The 16,343-nt window shown below is 47.9% G+C and overlaps 1 protein-coding gene and 1 pseudogene across 1 annotated transcript; one reads left to right on the top strand and one right to left on the bottom strand.

Moving 5' to 3' along the window:
* Positions 1-309: 309 nt before the first annotated feature.
* Positions 310-12,709, bottom strand: LOC102491763 (membrane primary amine oxidase). The gene is made up of 4 exons (XM_006156077.3): positions 10,906-12,709; positions 2,548-2,833; positions 1,551-1,680; positions 310-1,284 (listed from the first exon to the last, which is right to left on the bottom strand). Exons 1-4 carry the CDS (start codon positions 12,500-12,502, stop codon positions 1,009-1,011), a joined length of 2,289 nt encoding a protein of 762 aa, XP_006156139.1. The 5' UTR covers positions 12,503-12,709; the 3' UTR covers positions 310-1,008.
* Positions 9,472-9,558, top strand: LOC114009173 (uncharacterized; annotated as a pseudogene).
* Positions 12,710-16,343: the final 3,634 nt, after the last annotated feature.

Below are 16,343 nucleotides of genomic sequence, written 5' to 3'. Positions count from 1 at the left end.
TTACAACCACCTCGCCACTTGCCAGCCCTGACCACATTTTTTTTTTTTTAGAGGTTTTTGCTATAGGGTGCATGCGCTTGCCAGACAGACAGAGAGACAGAAAGACGGGAAGCGTGAAATCACCCCCCACTGGGGATGGCCACGCAGCAATCCCTTCTCCTCCATTCTCCTCTTGGGATCTTGGGCACGCACCCACACGTGCCCGGCATGAGTTTAAGCCACCGAGCCCAGGACTCGAACTGTGGTCAACTACATGGGAGTCCAGCGACATAGCCATTGCACTAACTGCTGGTCCAGTGTATGTAGATGTTTTTTTTTTTTTTTTTTTTGTAGATGTTTTTTGAATAGTCTTGTTAGAGTAGTTTACGGAAGCGCGTTTCTGCATGTGTCTATAGGCCACATGTTTTTATCACATGTTTTCAGACTGGCTACTCTCCATACTCCAGAATATAAGCAAATTCATAGAGATAGAAAGTAGATTAGGGGTTATCTAGAGCTGGGACCAGAATAGGGGTAAATGGGGAGTGACTGCTAACAGGAATGGGGTGATGAAATGTTCTGAAATGAGTGGCAATAGCTGTACAACTTTGTCAATAGAGTAAAACCCATTAAACTGTACTCTGTACAAGGTAAATTTTATGGTATATACATTATATATCTTTTTTTTTTTTTTTAATGAGACATGATTAGAAGTAACAGGAGTCATCAGGAGCAAAGCTTGGCCGTCACCCAGGCCCTGCTGGCCAATCCCCTCCGCTCTGGATGGGCCTCAGCACAGCCGGGATCAGCAGAGCTGAGTCTCTCCCTGGGGCAGGCATCACAGGCTCAGGATGCTCCTGGCAGGGAAGGGGATGCCAGGGAGGGCAATGGACAAGAGGGGACCTTGGGGAAAAGAAGGGAGGACCCCAGGACTGTGAAGAAGGACACCAGGGAACCAGGCCACCTAGCCCAGGCCTGGCTGCTGCCCCACCTCTCACACCCTGGCCAGATGCCCCATCCCAGGACCACCTAGTTGTGAGAGAAGCCCCCGTGGGTGAAGGCAGGGAGGTCAGGAGCACAGGCAGCAGCCTGGGGCAGGCAAGCCAGGGGGTTGACCTCACAGGCCCCAGCATCTTGGTGCCCCTGGAAGTAGATGGAGTCGGCAGAGTAGAAGGAGGGGTCCTCATCAAAGAAGTTGTAGGGTCGGAGGAAGAAGCCCACACCGTTCCCCACGGTCACCGTGTTGGGAATGTCTTCTGCATGTGGGATGTGCAGGAAACCAGCTGTCACCCAGGCCACCAAGTCCTGGCAGGGGAAAAGAGAGACAGGCTATGGTCTAGCTTTGCTAAGGACGTGCCCTTCCTCCCACAGAGGCTTTGCAGGTAAAGACTCAGCCCACTAGCTTATATTATCTTAATGTCTCAGAAAAATTGTGAAATCATAGTTTTCTTTTTAGTGGGCCCTAGAGACCCCTGAGAATCTGGCTTGGGAGAGAATGAAGGCGTTCTTTCTTGGTTCCCCCAGTTGTCCCCTCTCATCTTCCTCCTCCCTCATGGGCCCATTGGACTCACCTGTCCTGCAATCGTCTCATTGTTGATGAAGTCAGTGAAGTCCACGGTGGGTGTCCAAGGGTCATTCAAATTGTAGATGCTGGTGCTACTGGGCTCCGTCTCCTTCCGCTGGGTCACGGCCAGTTGATACCTACAGGTGATTTTTGATTAGACCTATTGCCCAAAGCTACACTGAAGACCGGAAATGAAGGGGAAATGGGTCTTGGGACATCAAGCCTCTACCGTTTTCTGCCCAGTTCTCTTTCCCCTCCCACCCCATAGAATTCCTGTTTGTTCAACATCGTCTGACTTCGGGTAGAAATGTCACTCATCTGTCCATCCAGATCACAGCCTAATGTTGACGTGGGTGTGGCCTGATACCCATCCTAGGTCAAGTTCAGTATCTCAAGCCTCGTGTTTAGGGAAAACTCCCTGTGGTCTGTGTTCTTCTCTTACACTTCATTGTTTCCTCCAACCTTTATTGCAAACAGCTTTTTTTTTTTTTTTTAAGTTTGCTCATCCATCTCTTCCATAAGCAAGAGAAACAGAAAGAGAGACAGAAAGACAGCACCCTCAACAGGGTCCCCATGCTACAATTCACTCCCACCTTCAGCTGGCCCCGGATCATGTGCATGTGCACACCTGGTACACTCAGGGAGGTCCTCACGCTTGAACCTGGAACCCTCTCATGAGGGTCGGCCCCACAGAGGGTTGCATTCTACTGCTGCACCACTGCACAGCCCCATACTATGAACATTTTAAACACACAGAAGTGTTGGAAGAATTGCGTAGTAAACAGCCTATCCCGCAATCGAGATCTACCATGCACAGTTTACTCTGCATGAATGCACGGTATCTTGCTGCTTAGCCATCCATCTAGGAGGCTTCGTTTGGAGTGGTTAAATTGTGTCCACAGAAGTGTGTGTGTGTGTGAACATGTGCACTCACAGGAGATGGAGCAATGTGGGGCCCTTTGTACAACCCCATCGCCCCACCGCCTCTGAAGCCCACCACTCACCTCCCCCAGCTGAAGCCTCTCTCCATGGAGCTGTTCTGTGGCAGCGGCTCCCCAGCAAAGCTGAGTGGCTGGATGCGGTAGCCCCGTGGGTGACCCCACTTGTTGCTGTGGTTGCTGGCCAGGTACACATAGCGAGGGATGGCACCTCCCAGGGGAAAGGCCGCCTGCTCCTCTGTCTCCAGCAGCTTCCGGGTCATCTGCAGCCTCTGCATCTGGTGCTCAGGGCTCCAGGGCACAGTCACGGGGACGAAGGCCATGTCCTCGGCCCAGACCCAGTTCTCCAGTCCTGCTCACAGAAAGGACTGTCAAGCAGCTGCCCTGGCCTCTCTGGATTCTGCCCCCACCTGACTTCCAAGTGGGGACCAAAGAGCCACCCAGAACTAAACTGAACACGCACCCTGCTTCTCTCTCCACATCTTATCCCCAATCTAACGATTTGGAGAAGGGCTCTCTCTCTCATGTCATCTCTGGTAATGATTCCAGATGCCTTGTGGCTGGGCCTCCACCCGTATTTTCCTTCTGAGGGACTGCAAGGGAGGGTGGTTTATGTGGGGTTGGAGTAGCCCATGGGCAATGTCCAGCGTGGGACTCCTTGTGACTGAAGACAGACTGTGCCCGTCACATCTAAAGCCCTGTGGCATTGCCAGGTTGCCTTTTCACGAAGGTAACGTTCACACTTGCTGAACCTGCAGGGCTCTGCGCAGCTGTGCTGAGTGCTTTATGTGCATTGCTGCCTGTTGCAATTACCCTGTGGGGGAGGACGATACTTGTTCCATCTTATAGATGGGACAACTGCGGCTTAGAGGATTAAAATAGTGTGCTTTGATTGGTCCACAGGGGCACATGGTTAGAATCACAGCAGTACAGAGGACCTGTCTGTCTTTACACCGCCCCCATGTTAGCGCACAGAGGAAGCTGGCGTAAGGTGACCTCACAGCATATGGACAGCAGACATGGGGCCCAAAGAGAAGGAAAACCATACCCTGGGCGCCATGCCACGGGGCTTGGAGATTTCTCCTACAGTTTGGAACTACACAGGGAGCTGGGAGTATGGCCAAAGGCACAGTCTGTTCCCGGAACTTTGGAGTTTTAAAGAATTTTCCTAGAGTCTAACGAGGTCCTATATTAGGAGTCAACCCAAGTCACCTGAGACCAAAGAGCAATAAATCCAAACATGCTGGCAGCTTCCTCCACACCTTCCGAGGACGGGGGCAAAGAAACAGAGCCTGATTTGACAAAGCCTTGATTTCCTTTTGTGGACTCAACTGCCCCTAATCCACACCTTAGCATTTCCATCCTCAGGTGAAAACCAGAGACTAAGAGCTCTTTCTGGTCTATCCACACAAGTGGGCTTATGTGCCTAATAACAAAACAACAGCTAATATTTGTAAAGGGCCACTGTGTGTCAGGTACTGTTACAAGTCCTTTAAAAGTTATCTTTTAGACAGAAAGATAAGATTGACAGGTGTGTATGTTTGGGTTGACATATATACTTAAATTTTCTAGCTAAGTTCACTGAGAGGGCCCCAAAACAATGATGTCCCTAAAAACATAAATTAAAAAAAAAAAAAGACAAAAGGGACCAGCAGTTAGCGAGTTAGCATAATGGCTATTTCACTGGACTCCCATGTAGTCGACCATGATTCAAGTCCCGGACCCGGTGGCTTAAACTCACACCAGGCGCGTGTGCGTATGTGCCCAAGATCCCGAGAGGAGAATGGAAGAGAAGGGATTGCAGCGTGGCCATCCCCCCTGGGGGGTGATTTCTCACTTTCTGTCTCTCTGTCTCTCTCTGGCTTTCTGGCAAGCACACTCACCCCATAGCAAAAACCTCTCAAACAACAACAACAAAAAAGCAATGATGTCCCTAGTGCCCAGATCTCAGTTTCTAAATACCATTCTCCAATCAAAGGAACTAGAGCTCCTCAGAGAAGTGGTTGACCACAGGGTTGGAGCAGGTCATCTATCATATAAAATCGGACTATCTTGTGGTGCCGGAAGTAAGGAAGTGCTCAGAAAAGGATAGAGGTATGTCAAAGGACACAGGAACCAACCCAAAGGACCTCCCAATGGCCAAATGTGGAATAATGCAAGGAGCAAAATAAAAGATATCACTGGGTTATAACCATTAGAATACATACAATAAATAACCATCAATCTACACAATTATGAGTAAATAAATGAATACATGAAAAAAGAGAAGCAACACTTCCTTATGGAGAATTCCAAATATGAAATATATAAGAAATAAAGACAAAATTTTTAAAAAGTTTGTTATAGGACATGTGTGCTCTCTGGAAAAAGAGAGAGAGAACGTGAGAAACCACCACCCCCATGGTGGGGGATGGCCATGCTGCAATCAATCCCTTCTCCTCCAGACTCCTCTTGGGACTTTGGGCACGCACACACATGCCTCTGGAGTGATTTTCAAACTGCCAGGTCCTTGACTCGAACGGCAGTGCTGGCCACGTGGGATCCAGCCACCTTCACCACCACCCTGCCTTGCTGACCCGAGGAGAAAATTTAAATGGATAAAGAGAATACTATTCAGTCTTCATAAAGAAGGAAATTCCCTAGATGTGACAATGTAGATGAACCTAGAGGACGTTATATTACGTGAAATAAGCCAGGCACTAAGAGCCAATACCACATAATCTAGTTTATATGTAGAATCTAAAAAAGTTGAAGTCATAGAAATAGAGAATAGAATGGTGATTACCAAGGGCTGAGTGAAGTGCTTGGGGAGATGTTGGTCAAAGAATACAAAAGTTTAGTTAGGTGGGAGGAATAAGTTCAAGAGAGCAATTGTATAACATGGTGACTACACTTAATAAGGCTCTGTTATAGTCTTGAAAATACCTAAGAGAGTAATTTTGTTTGTTTGTTTAGATTTCTGTTATAGGGCATGTGTACTGACTGGAGAGAGACAGAGAGAGTGAGAGAGACAGAAAGTGAGAAATCACTCCCAGAAGGGATGGCCATGCCGCAATCCCTTCTCCTCCATTTTCCTCTCAGGATTTTGGGCATGCTTGCACATGTGCCTGGAGTGATTTTTAAGCTGCCAAGTCTAAGACTCAAACCATGTTGGTCATGTAGGGAATTTAGTGCCTTAATCACTTCACCCCTTTCATTGTTTTTTAAAGACAGGGTCTCACTGTTGTGAGACCACTCTTGCCTCAGCCTTCCAAATCTCTGAAATCACAGGTACCTGCCACCATGCCCAGTCTTTAGCTTGGACCTGGAATCAAATCCACGTCTCCTATGTCCCAGCCTGTGGAACAGTGTCATAGCAGTGTGTATCTCTGCAGTTGGGCCAATTCTTTTTAAAAGAATTATTTTACTTAATTTTATTTATTCATTCATTTATTTTAATTTGATTAGAGAGAGAGAGAGAAAGTGAGAAAGTAAGCCACCAGGTCCAGGACTCAAACCATAGTCAGCCATGTGGGAGTGTCCAGCACCTCAACCACCATGCCACCTGCTGGTCCTGAACCAAGAGTACATTTTAAGTATTGGTTCTCATCACAAAAAATAACTAAGTTGGGCCAGCCCTGTGGCCTAGTGGTTAAGGGAGCTAGATTCCATATGGCCAACTGCAGTTTGAATCCTGGCCCTGGAACTTGGAAAACATGCTAGGCATGTGTACATGTGCGTCCCAATTGGAGGAAAATGGAGGAGAAGGGATTTCTGTGTGACCACACCCCGAGTGGGGCAGTGCCTTCTCCCTCTCCTTTCTCTGTCTTTCTGTTTTTCTCTGGCAAAGTACACATACTCTCTAGCAAAAATTTTTTTAAATGATATGTATGTGAGGTAACCCATGTGTTAATTAGTTCAACTTAGCCATTCCACAACATATACATATTTGAAAGCAACATGTTGTGCAACATAAACATGTACAATTTTCTGTGTCAATTGAAAAATAACTTATTGTATAATTATTTTGTTTTATTTATTTATTACTATTATTTTAAGTTGACCACAGAGAGAAAGGGAAAGTGAGAAAGCAAGTTGCCAAATCTGGGACTCGAACTGTGGTTGGTCATGTGAGAGTCCAGTGCCTTAACCCACCACATCACTGGCCAACTCCTAAAAATATGTTTTCAAAAGGGAAATGATTTTAATGACTAGTGAGGAAACACTACGGGAATAACCATTGTAGGCAAAAATTCATCAATAGATGCTAAAAGTAATAAGCAAAAATTTGAGAAAAAGGAAATAAGATATTTGCCTAGCATCAACGTATTTTCCCCAAGATAGTTATTTACTGCAAATAGAAAATATTAACTTTTATGAGAGGGAAACTGGAAGACACCATCTTATGCAAGTGCGTGAGGTCAACAGCACTAGCATCAACATCTTATACCCCTTGATTTGATGCACTGGGAAGGACAGAACATCATTTTTGTAGTCTTCTTGGGAAAAAAACACACACACACACACACACAATGGCTATATCAATCTAATCATGATAAAACATCAGAGAAACCCAAACTGAGAGACATTCTGCTAAAGAATCGACCAGTACCCTTCCAGAGTGTCAAGGATCACAGAAACCAAGGACAACCTAAGGAACAGATTGGAGGAGAGTAAATGCAATGTGGGGACCTGGACTAGATTCTGAAACAGGGAAAGAATATCAATAGAAGAACTACTGAATTTCTAAAAAGGTTTGTAAATTAATTAATAGCATTGGAATAATGCAGATTTCCTGTTTTAATTTTTTGAAAGAGAGGGAAAGTGAGAAAGCAAGCTTCCAGGTCTGGGACTTGAACCATGGTTGGCCATGTAGGAATCCAGCATGTCATCCACCACATCATTTGCCAGCCCTCCCTGATTTCCTGTTTGGATTGTTGCCCACAGTGCTGTAGGATATTGATATCGAAAGCCGAGCCTCATGGTGATGGCATAAGCAGGAGGGCACCTGCTGTGCAATAGAGGCTGCAAGAAAGGCCCAAGCTTGACCTGAGATAAACAGGTTGGGCGCAGTGGTACAGCCATAATCCTAGCTAACTGGGAGGCTGGTGCAGGAAGATCGCTATGCCGTGAGACCCTGTCAAAATGTCCCTACTTCTCACTCTCCACTACACTCAATCTCTCTCCCTCTATCTAAAAAAAAAAAAAAAAAAAAAGTTAGTATGTTTGCAATTTTTCTGTATGTCTAAAGTTATTTCAGAAAACAAAGGAAACTTGTTTGGACCAGCAGGGAGTATGGAGGTTAAGGAGGCTGGATTCCACATGGTCAACTGTGCAGTTCTAGTCCCAGACCCAGCAACTTGAAAATCACACAGGGACTATGTGTGTATGTGCCCAGAATCCCGAGAGGAGAGAAGAGGAGAAGGGATTATGGTGTGGCCATTCCCCTAAGGAGTAATTTCTCATTTTCCCTCTCTCTGTCTCTCTCCAGTGAGCACACGTGACCTATGGCAAAAATCTAAAAATAGGAAGAAAATCATGCTGGGCACTTGCATGCATATGTAATCAAATCCCAAGAGGAGAATGAAGGCGAAGGGATTGTGGCCTGGCCATTTTCCCTGGGGCGTGATTTCTCTTCTCACTTTCTCTCTCCTTCCCCAGAGAGTGCAAGTATCCTATAAACTACCAAAAAAAAAAAAAAAAGAAGGAGAAAATAATCTTTTAAAAAGTATTAAAGAGATTATTATTAATCTTTTTTTATAGTTTTTTGTTTTTTTTTTTTTTTTGCTATAGGGTGCATGCGCTCCCCAGACAGACAGAGAGAGTCAGAGGGACAGAAAGCGGGAAATCACCCCCCAGGGGGGATGGTCACACCGCAATCCCTTCTCCTCCATTCTCCTCTCGGGATCTTGGGCACGCACGCACATGTGGCCGGCGTGAGTTTTAAGCCCCCAGGTCTGGGACGCGAACTGCGGTCGACTACGTGGGAGTCCAGCGACATAGCCATTACGCTAACTGCTGGTTCCAAAAGATTATTATTAATCTTCACAACAATCCTATGAGGAAGGTGCTGTTGCTTCATTTTTACACTTGAATACATTGAGGTCCAGAAACTGAGTCTATCATAAATATTGTTCCAGGAGTTCTCAATGCATTCCACTCCTCCATTAGAATGTAAGCCTCCTGAGAGCAAGCATGTAGTTTCTTTTATCAAATTGCATAGTAGAGGGACTAGCAGGTGGCATGATGGTTAAAGCACTGGACGCTCCCACATGGCTGACCACGGTTCGAGTCCCGGACCTGGTGGCTTGTTTTCTCACTTTCCCTTTCTCTCTCTCTCTCTGGTCAAATTAAAGTAAATAAATGAATAAATAAAATGAAATAAAAAATTCTTTTTAAAAATTGCATAGTAGAGGGAACCAGCAGTTAGCGTAATGGCTATGTCGCTGGACTCCCATGTAGTCGACCGCGGTTCGTGTCCCGGACCCGGTGGCTTAAAACTCACGCCGGGCGCGTGTGCGTGCATGCCCAAGATCCCGAGAGGAGAATGGAGGAGAAGGGATTGCGGCGTGACCATCCCCCCTGGGGGGTGATTTCTCGCTTTCTGTCTCTATGTCTCTCTCTGTCTGTCTGGCGAGCGCACGCGCCCTACAGTGAAAATCTCTCAAAAAAAAAAAAATTGCATAGTAGAGTGCTCCCTTCAGCAGCACATATACAATCTTGGAAAATTGGATGATAAAATTGGATGATATAGGTACCAGCAGATGACGTAATGGCTACATCACTGGACTCCCATGTAGTTGACCACAGTTCGAGTCCTGGACCTGGCAGCTTAAACTCACGCTGGGTGCGTGTGTGTGCGTGCCCAAGATCCTGAGAGAAGAATGGGAGGAGAAGGGATTGCGTGTGGCCATCCCCACTGGGGGGTGATTTCTCACTTTTTGTCTCTGTCTCTCCCTCTCTGTCTTTCTGATGAGCGTACATACCCTCTCGCTAAAATCTCTCCCCCCCCCAAAAAAAAATTGGATGATACAAAGTAGATCAGCATGGTCCTTGTGTAGGTATGACATGCAAATTCATGAAGCATTCCATATTTTATTTGTGCAAAAAAAAATTACATAGTGGAGTTCTTGGCACCATATGCATTCAGTAAATATTTGTTGTTTACTAAAATGATGTTGGTACATGAAAAAAATAGAAATGGCAAAATATATGTATGTGTTGATCCCATTTTGTTAACTGGAATCTAAATATGCATACGACTATATCATATTTGTACATGATATGCAATACAATAAATTCTATAATTGCAGAGGCACTTGTTTAACGTATAAAATTTATTTTAATTAATTAATTTTTTAGAGAGATTTTTGCTATAGGGTATGTGTGCTTACTGGAGAGACAGAGAGACAGAAAATTAGAAATCACCTCCCAGGGGGAATGGCCACACTGCAACTCCTTTTCCATTCTCTTTTCAGGATCCTGGCATACACACACACACACACACACACACACACACACACCCGGCATGAAGTGGTTTTGCTTGTTTGTTTGTTTTTTTAGAGTTTTTTGCTATAGGGCAAGTGCACTTGCCAGAAAGACAGAGAGACAGAAAACGAGAAATCAACCCCCCCCTCCCCAGGGATGTTGGCCACTCCTCTTGAGATCTTGGGCACACACGCCCGTGCACCCAGCATGAGTTTAAGCCACTGGGTCCGGGACTCAAACTGTGGTTGACTACATGGGAGTCCAGCAACATAGCCATTACATCAACTGCTGGTTCCTCCCAGCATGAGTTTTAAGCCACCAGGTCTGGAACTCAAACTGTGGTTGAATACATGGGAGTCCAGTGGTGTAACCATTACACTATCCACTGGTCCCTAAAATTATTTTTTAAGTATGAGAGACTAACCACTCTGCTAAGGGTGAAAACCTGGGAGGAGGATAAATTCCAAACAATGACAAATAAAAATAAATAAATAATTCTCTTTTTTTAAAAAAAGTTATTTATTTAATTTTATTTATTCATTCATTTATTTTAATTTGACTAGAGAGAGACAGAGAGAAGGAAAGTGAGAAAACAAGCCACAGGTCCAGGACTTGAACCATGGTCAGTCATGTAGGTGTATCCAGTGCCTTAACCACCATACCACCTGCTGGCCCCTTTCACATTTTTAACATTTAAAGGAAACCTTTTAAATTTAGACATGGAGATTTGAGCCCCAACCCTGGCATCCCTGTCCTAGCAGACGCCCTTTTTTGGTCTTAAATAATTATTTTATTATTATTATATTTTATTTTCCTATAGGCACATGTGCTCAACAGAGGAGGAGAGGGAAAGTAAGAAAGCAAGCCACCACGTCTGGAACCTAACTGTCATCGGCCAAGTGGGAGTGTACGACTCAACCACCACATTATCTGCTGGACTCCTATCAGAAGTCTTACCTGCTACATCCAGATCCACCTTGAAGTGGGCGCTGTGGGTGTGGATGGTGCCAAGCGTGTGCTCCCCAACTTGATTTCCATATCTTCGGGCATCACCAAAAAGGAACGCTGAGCTGATGTAGCCTGTGGCATGTAACCTGACCTCTATGGCCCCATTGGGATGGAAGGCCATATCCCACACATAGTCATAGTTGAGCATGGTGGACACAGATCTGACGACCAGTACCGTTTCCGTAACACCTCCAAAATACTGGGGGTCAGTATCTGAGTGGTGTCGCCGCAGGGGGAGGCCCTGGTTCTGTTCAAACACACAGAAGGCATCATGAATTGTCTTGGGGACCTGGGACTCCAAAAGAAAGTGCCAGTCAGCATAGGTGGCCAGGTAGGGACAGTCCACCCCACGGGTCAGGGGTGAGGAGTAGTGGCCCAAACCAAAACCGCTATCTGTGTACCGGATTCGTAGAGAAGAAGGAGTGTTTCCACCATAGATGACCAGGGCTTCCTGGACGCTGACTTCATAGGCCACCCTCTCCCCTCGGAAGCGGATGTCAAAGATCCTCAGGCCACTGAAAGCTCCGAGGCCAAAGGAGAAAGTCCACAATGAGGAGGCCACTCGACTCCCTTGGACATTGAAGCGAGGGCCTTGGGGATGGAACTGCAGAGGGGGGGCTGGACCCGGGGGCACCTGGGACTTCAGGGACCAGGACCCACCTGTGCCATTGTCTGGGATCAGCACCACATTCACCAGGCCGGCCTCAAACTGGTCCTCCAGCTGGGACAGACTCTCATAGTAGCGGCCTTGAAAGAACACCTTCTGGATGGTCCAGTGGGCAGGGTCCAGAGCCTTGTGGTCTACCAGCAGCTCCAACCCCACAGGGTGCAGGAAAAACCCAGCCCCTGAGATATTGTAGTAGAGGCCAAACCAGGTGGCCCGGTCCCCTGATTGCAGACCACGGGGGGCTGTGTTCATAGCCACCAGGTTCCTTTTTTGTCCTTTGTAGAAGCAACAGTGGTGGAGAAGACCAGCAGCCTGGGGCAGCTCTCTGTCGAAGATCATCTGGTCTATGTCCAGGTACTCTCGCATCAGCACAGGGCGTCGGTGATAGGGCAGGGGACCCCCATGACGCTCCACAGTCACGTCCCTCATGTAGGAGGGTTGAGGCAACGGTCCCACCACCAGCTCAGTCACGTTGGGGTGGGGTTGTCCACCAAAGAAGACGATGGCCAGTGCCTCCCGGGCAGGTGGGGGGCTCCCCTTGTCCAAGTGGGCCAGGGCTGCAGCCTTGGGGGGCAGCTGCAGCTCCACGGAGAAGATGCAGTTGTCTGAGGGGCGGGCCTGGGCTGCATGCACCAGCCCCGGCCCCAGCTGCTGGGTCAGAAAGCTCATCACAGCGGTTAGCTCCTCTGGGCTCAGGTCTGCAAACAGCTGGCTCTGGCTGGGGTGTGTCCTGGGTGAGGCACTAGGTGATACGGAGGGGCAGTTGGGAGTCAGGCTGGGTTTACATTCCCTCTCGACGCTTTTCTTACTCTCAGCCCCACCTTCACCCATGCCTGCTGCCAGAACACTAAATAGGGACCAAATGATGAAGATGGCCATCACTAAAGCTGCTGGGCTGTCTTCAGGCTCTTGATTCTGAACACGGAAGCGGAGACAGAAAGAGAACCAGACAGACAGGGCCGGGGTGCAGGGTGCCTCTCAGCTTTCGAGGGTCCTGGTGTCTGTGTGGTGGCTCCAGTCAGAAGGCCTGATGGATAACATGCAAGCAGCCAAGGGCAGAGTCTTATGGCGGGGAGTGAAGGGACCAAAGGTCAGACCTGGACTGAGGTCAGATCCTGGACCTAAAGTGGCCCACGTAAACATCTGTCCTCCTGTTCCAAATCAAACACCACACTCAGGGTCAGGGTTGGGCAGTCAAGTGGGCAGAGGGCAGAGTTTGGAGAAAACAGCTGGAAGGAGGCAAGAAGAATGAGAAATGACTGTCCCAGGGCTCTTCTTTCTCTCCTTTCCAAAGGGAACCTTTCCCCTGGCTACCGGGCTGCAGACGGAACTCACCTGTCCACACCTCCACTGCTGCTGCTGAAGTTCCTCCCACCGTCCTTCAGTTGGTGATGGGCTCCATGCTTGTTCCCCAACCCTCACTGTTTCCTGCCAGAATCCCACCAGCCACCCTGGGGAAGCCTGATGGTGAGGAAAACACAAAACATCCGGCCAGGGCTGGAGACAAAGGCTGGGCCAGGTCAACTTTGTTTGTCCTATGGCACTGGAGGCCCTGGGGGTGTAGAGCAAGTCAGAAACTGGCCCTATCCATGGCAGTGGAGGGGGGGAATGCAGAGTGTAACCAAGACCTTCAGGTTTCCCCCTCTGAGCAGGGACAACTAATAGGCCAGGTCAGAGGTCAAGTGGGGTGGGAGGGAACCAGCAGTTAGTGTAATGGCTATGTCGCTGGACTCCCACATAGTCGACCGAGGTTCGCGTCCTGGACCCGGTGGCTTAAAACTCATGCTGGGCACGTGTGCATGCATGCCCAAGATCCCGAGAGGAGAATGGAGGAGAAGGGATTGCGGTGTGGGGGTTGATTTCTCGCTTTCTGTCTCTCTGTCTCTCTCTGTCTGTCTGGCGAGCACACGCACCCTATAGCAAAAACCTCCCCCCCAAAAAAAAAAAAAAGTGGGGTGGGAAACAGCCTGTGGAGTTGGATCTAGCGGCCCATGGTCCTCAACTCTAGGAAACCCTCTTCCAAAATGGTGCAGATGCAGAGAGCAAAGCTGCCTCTGTTTCTCACAGGCGAGGGCTGTGTGGCTCCTCTAGGAATCGATCTCTTGTACTAGGCGCTGGAACTGCCCTGGGGCTGTGAGAGGAGAGCAGGTAGGCACATCCTGTCCCTCACAGGGGCTTTCAGTCATGCGCTGCGATCCTCATGGGTCCCCTTGCCCAGCTCCAATCTCTCATGACGATGGGCCCCAGCTCCTAAAGATATAATCCATCTGACACCGGTTCCTTCCATTTTTTTTAAAAGAGGTTTTTGTTATAGGGTGTGTGCGCTTGCCAGAGAGACTGAGAGACAGAAAGCAAGAAATCACCCCCAGGGAGTGGGGGGGATGGCCACACCACAATCCCTTCTCTTCCATTCTCCTCTTGGGGTTTTGGACACACACGCACACATACACACATGTACCCAGCATGAGTTTTAAGCTGCCAGGTCTGGGACTCGAACTTCAGTCAGCCATGTGGAAGTCCAATATAAACATTATGCCATCTGCTGGTCCCAACATCAGTTCCTTCTGAACCTGACTTCCTCTGTCTCTTCACCCTCAACATTTGACCACAAGTCTGAGGCCAAGACTCCAGACATCAATGGTCCATGGAACAGACTGGCTCAGGGGAGGGGGCTACAGGTTCACCATGCAGCCCTCCTGATGGGCTGATGTCCCCATGAGCTGATCACTTTTGCCTCCCTTCATCTGGGTCCTGGGACAGAAGGTGGTAGCTCTGTGGTGGATGTAGAGAGACATAATCAGTCACATTTTCATAAAAGCTTGTGAGCATTCACACACACACACACACACACACCACAGCCACTCACTCCTTGGTCTGGAAATGGGTTTGGAGGTAGTGAATTTCAAGTGAACAAGACAGTGGTGGGGGGGCCAACAGGGTTCCCCTTCTCCCCAGCACTGACTGGTGCCATAGAAGGAGGCCTTGGAAGGTGGAAACAGAGAATATGCACTTAAAGAAGATAAGGACCAGCCCCAGGGCCTGGTGGTTAAGGGAGCCAGATTCCACATGGCTGATGGTGCTGTTGGAATTGGTTTGAAAAACACGCTAGGTGCATTTGCATGTGTGCCCACAATCCTGAAAAGAGGCAGAGATGGGGAAAAAAGGAATTGTGGCATGGGCATGGCCTTAGGCCTGAGGAATTTAACTATTTATTTATTTATTTATTTATTTATTTAATTTGGCAGAGGGCACGTATGCTCATCAGAGAGAGAGAGACAGTGACAAAGAGAGGGAGGGAGAAAGTTGGGCAATGGGAGGGTACTTTCTCCTTCCCTCTCTTTGTCACTGTCTCTCTGTCTCTCTGATGAGCATACGTGCCCTCTGCCAAATAAAATAAAGAAATAAAGACATGAGTAGTTAAATTCCTCAGGTCTAAGGGAAAAGAGTGTGTAATCAGGATGACTGAGCACCCCCTTTTTGCCGCCGGTCAGTTTCCAGACTCTCTTTGTCCTCACTCTCTCCCTGTCCTCATCTTTCTACTCTAGGCCATGTTGTAAATTAAGCCTCCATTGCTGGTCCCTCGCTCCTCACTAAAGTCTTTCTCCCTAGTTTCTCTCTAGCTCACTGACTCCTCCCATCCATTGTTCCATTGACTTGGAGAACTTTGTGTGGGCAGGACAGAAGGACGGTGCAGACTCCTCTGTGGTGCCTGGACTGCCAGAACACGAGCTCTCGCTGGTCAGAAGCTGAGAGGCATCCAGAATCTGGCTCCTATACTTCATCTCCTGCCCTGCTGGCCTGGCCTTCCAGCAAGTGGAAGTCACCCTCCCCATCATGTCTCAGCACTCCTGCTTCTAAGAGAGACAGAGACAGCAAGACAGAGGGGAAGTCGGTTCCAGAGAAGATTGAGCTTTTCTTCTTCTTCTTTTTTTTTTTTTTTTAGAAGTTTTTGCCTTGTGCTCGCCAGAGAGAGATAGACACAGTGAGAGGGAAAGTGAGAAATCATCCCCCCCGGGGGGGAAGGCCACATCACAACCCCTGCTCCTCCATTCTCCTCCCGGGATCTTGGGCACACGCGCACACGTGCCTGGCATGATTTTCAAGCCACCAGGTCCAGGACTAAAACCACAGTCAGCCATGTGAGAGTCCAGCAAGATAACCACTATGCCATCTGCTGGCATTTAACATTTCCTCAGAGTTACACAAGAAAGGGAAGGCAAAGAGGTTACTAGAGGCCACCCCTACTTCTCTGGTTCATTTTTGTTGTTGTTTTGGAGAGGTCTTTGATACAGGGTGCATGTGCTTGTCAGAGAGACAGAGTGACAGAAAGTGAGAAATCACCCCCAGGGAGGATGACCACACCACAATTCCTTCTCCTCCATTCTCCTCTAGGGATCCTGGGCACACACGCAAATGTGCCCAGTGTGAGTTTAAGCTACTGAGTCCGGGACTCTAAGCACGGTCGACTACATGGGAGTTCAGCGACATAGCCATTATGTCAACTGCTAATCCCATACTTCTCTGGTTCTTAAGAATTTAGTTTTTTGAGGACATTTAGTTCCTAGGCCTGGTCTTCAATCCACTTTACCCTCCCCGCTCAACCCAAGTGGTCCTAAAAGATATATCAGTTTAAAAAGCAGTCAGTTCCTGTTTGGCCCATTTATTATTTAGTGAATAGGTAATACAGTCACATGGTTCAAAATTAAGATGTACAAAAGGG

Source organism: Tupaia chinensis, unplaced genomic scaffold (genome assembly GCF_000334495.1).
Source record: "Tupaia chinensis unplaced genomic scaffold, TupChi_1.0 Scaffold000477_2, whole genome shotgun sequence".
NCBI classification, from domain to species: Eukaryota; Metazoa; Chordata; class Mammalia; order Scandentia; family Tupaiidae; genus Tupaia; species Tupaia belangeri.
Note: the sequence above shows the minus strand (reverse complement) of the source record. Positions and strands in the feature narration are given on the sequence as shown.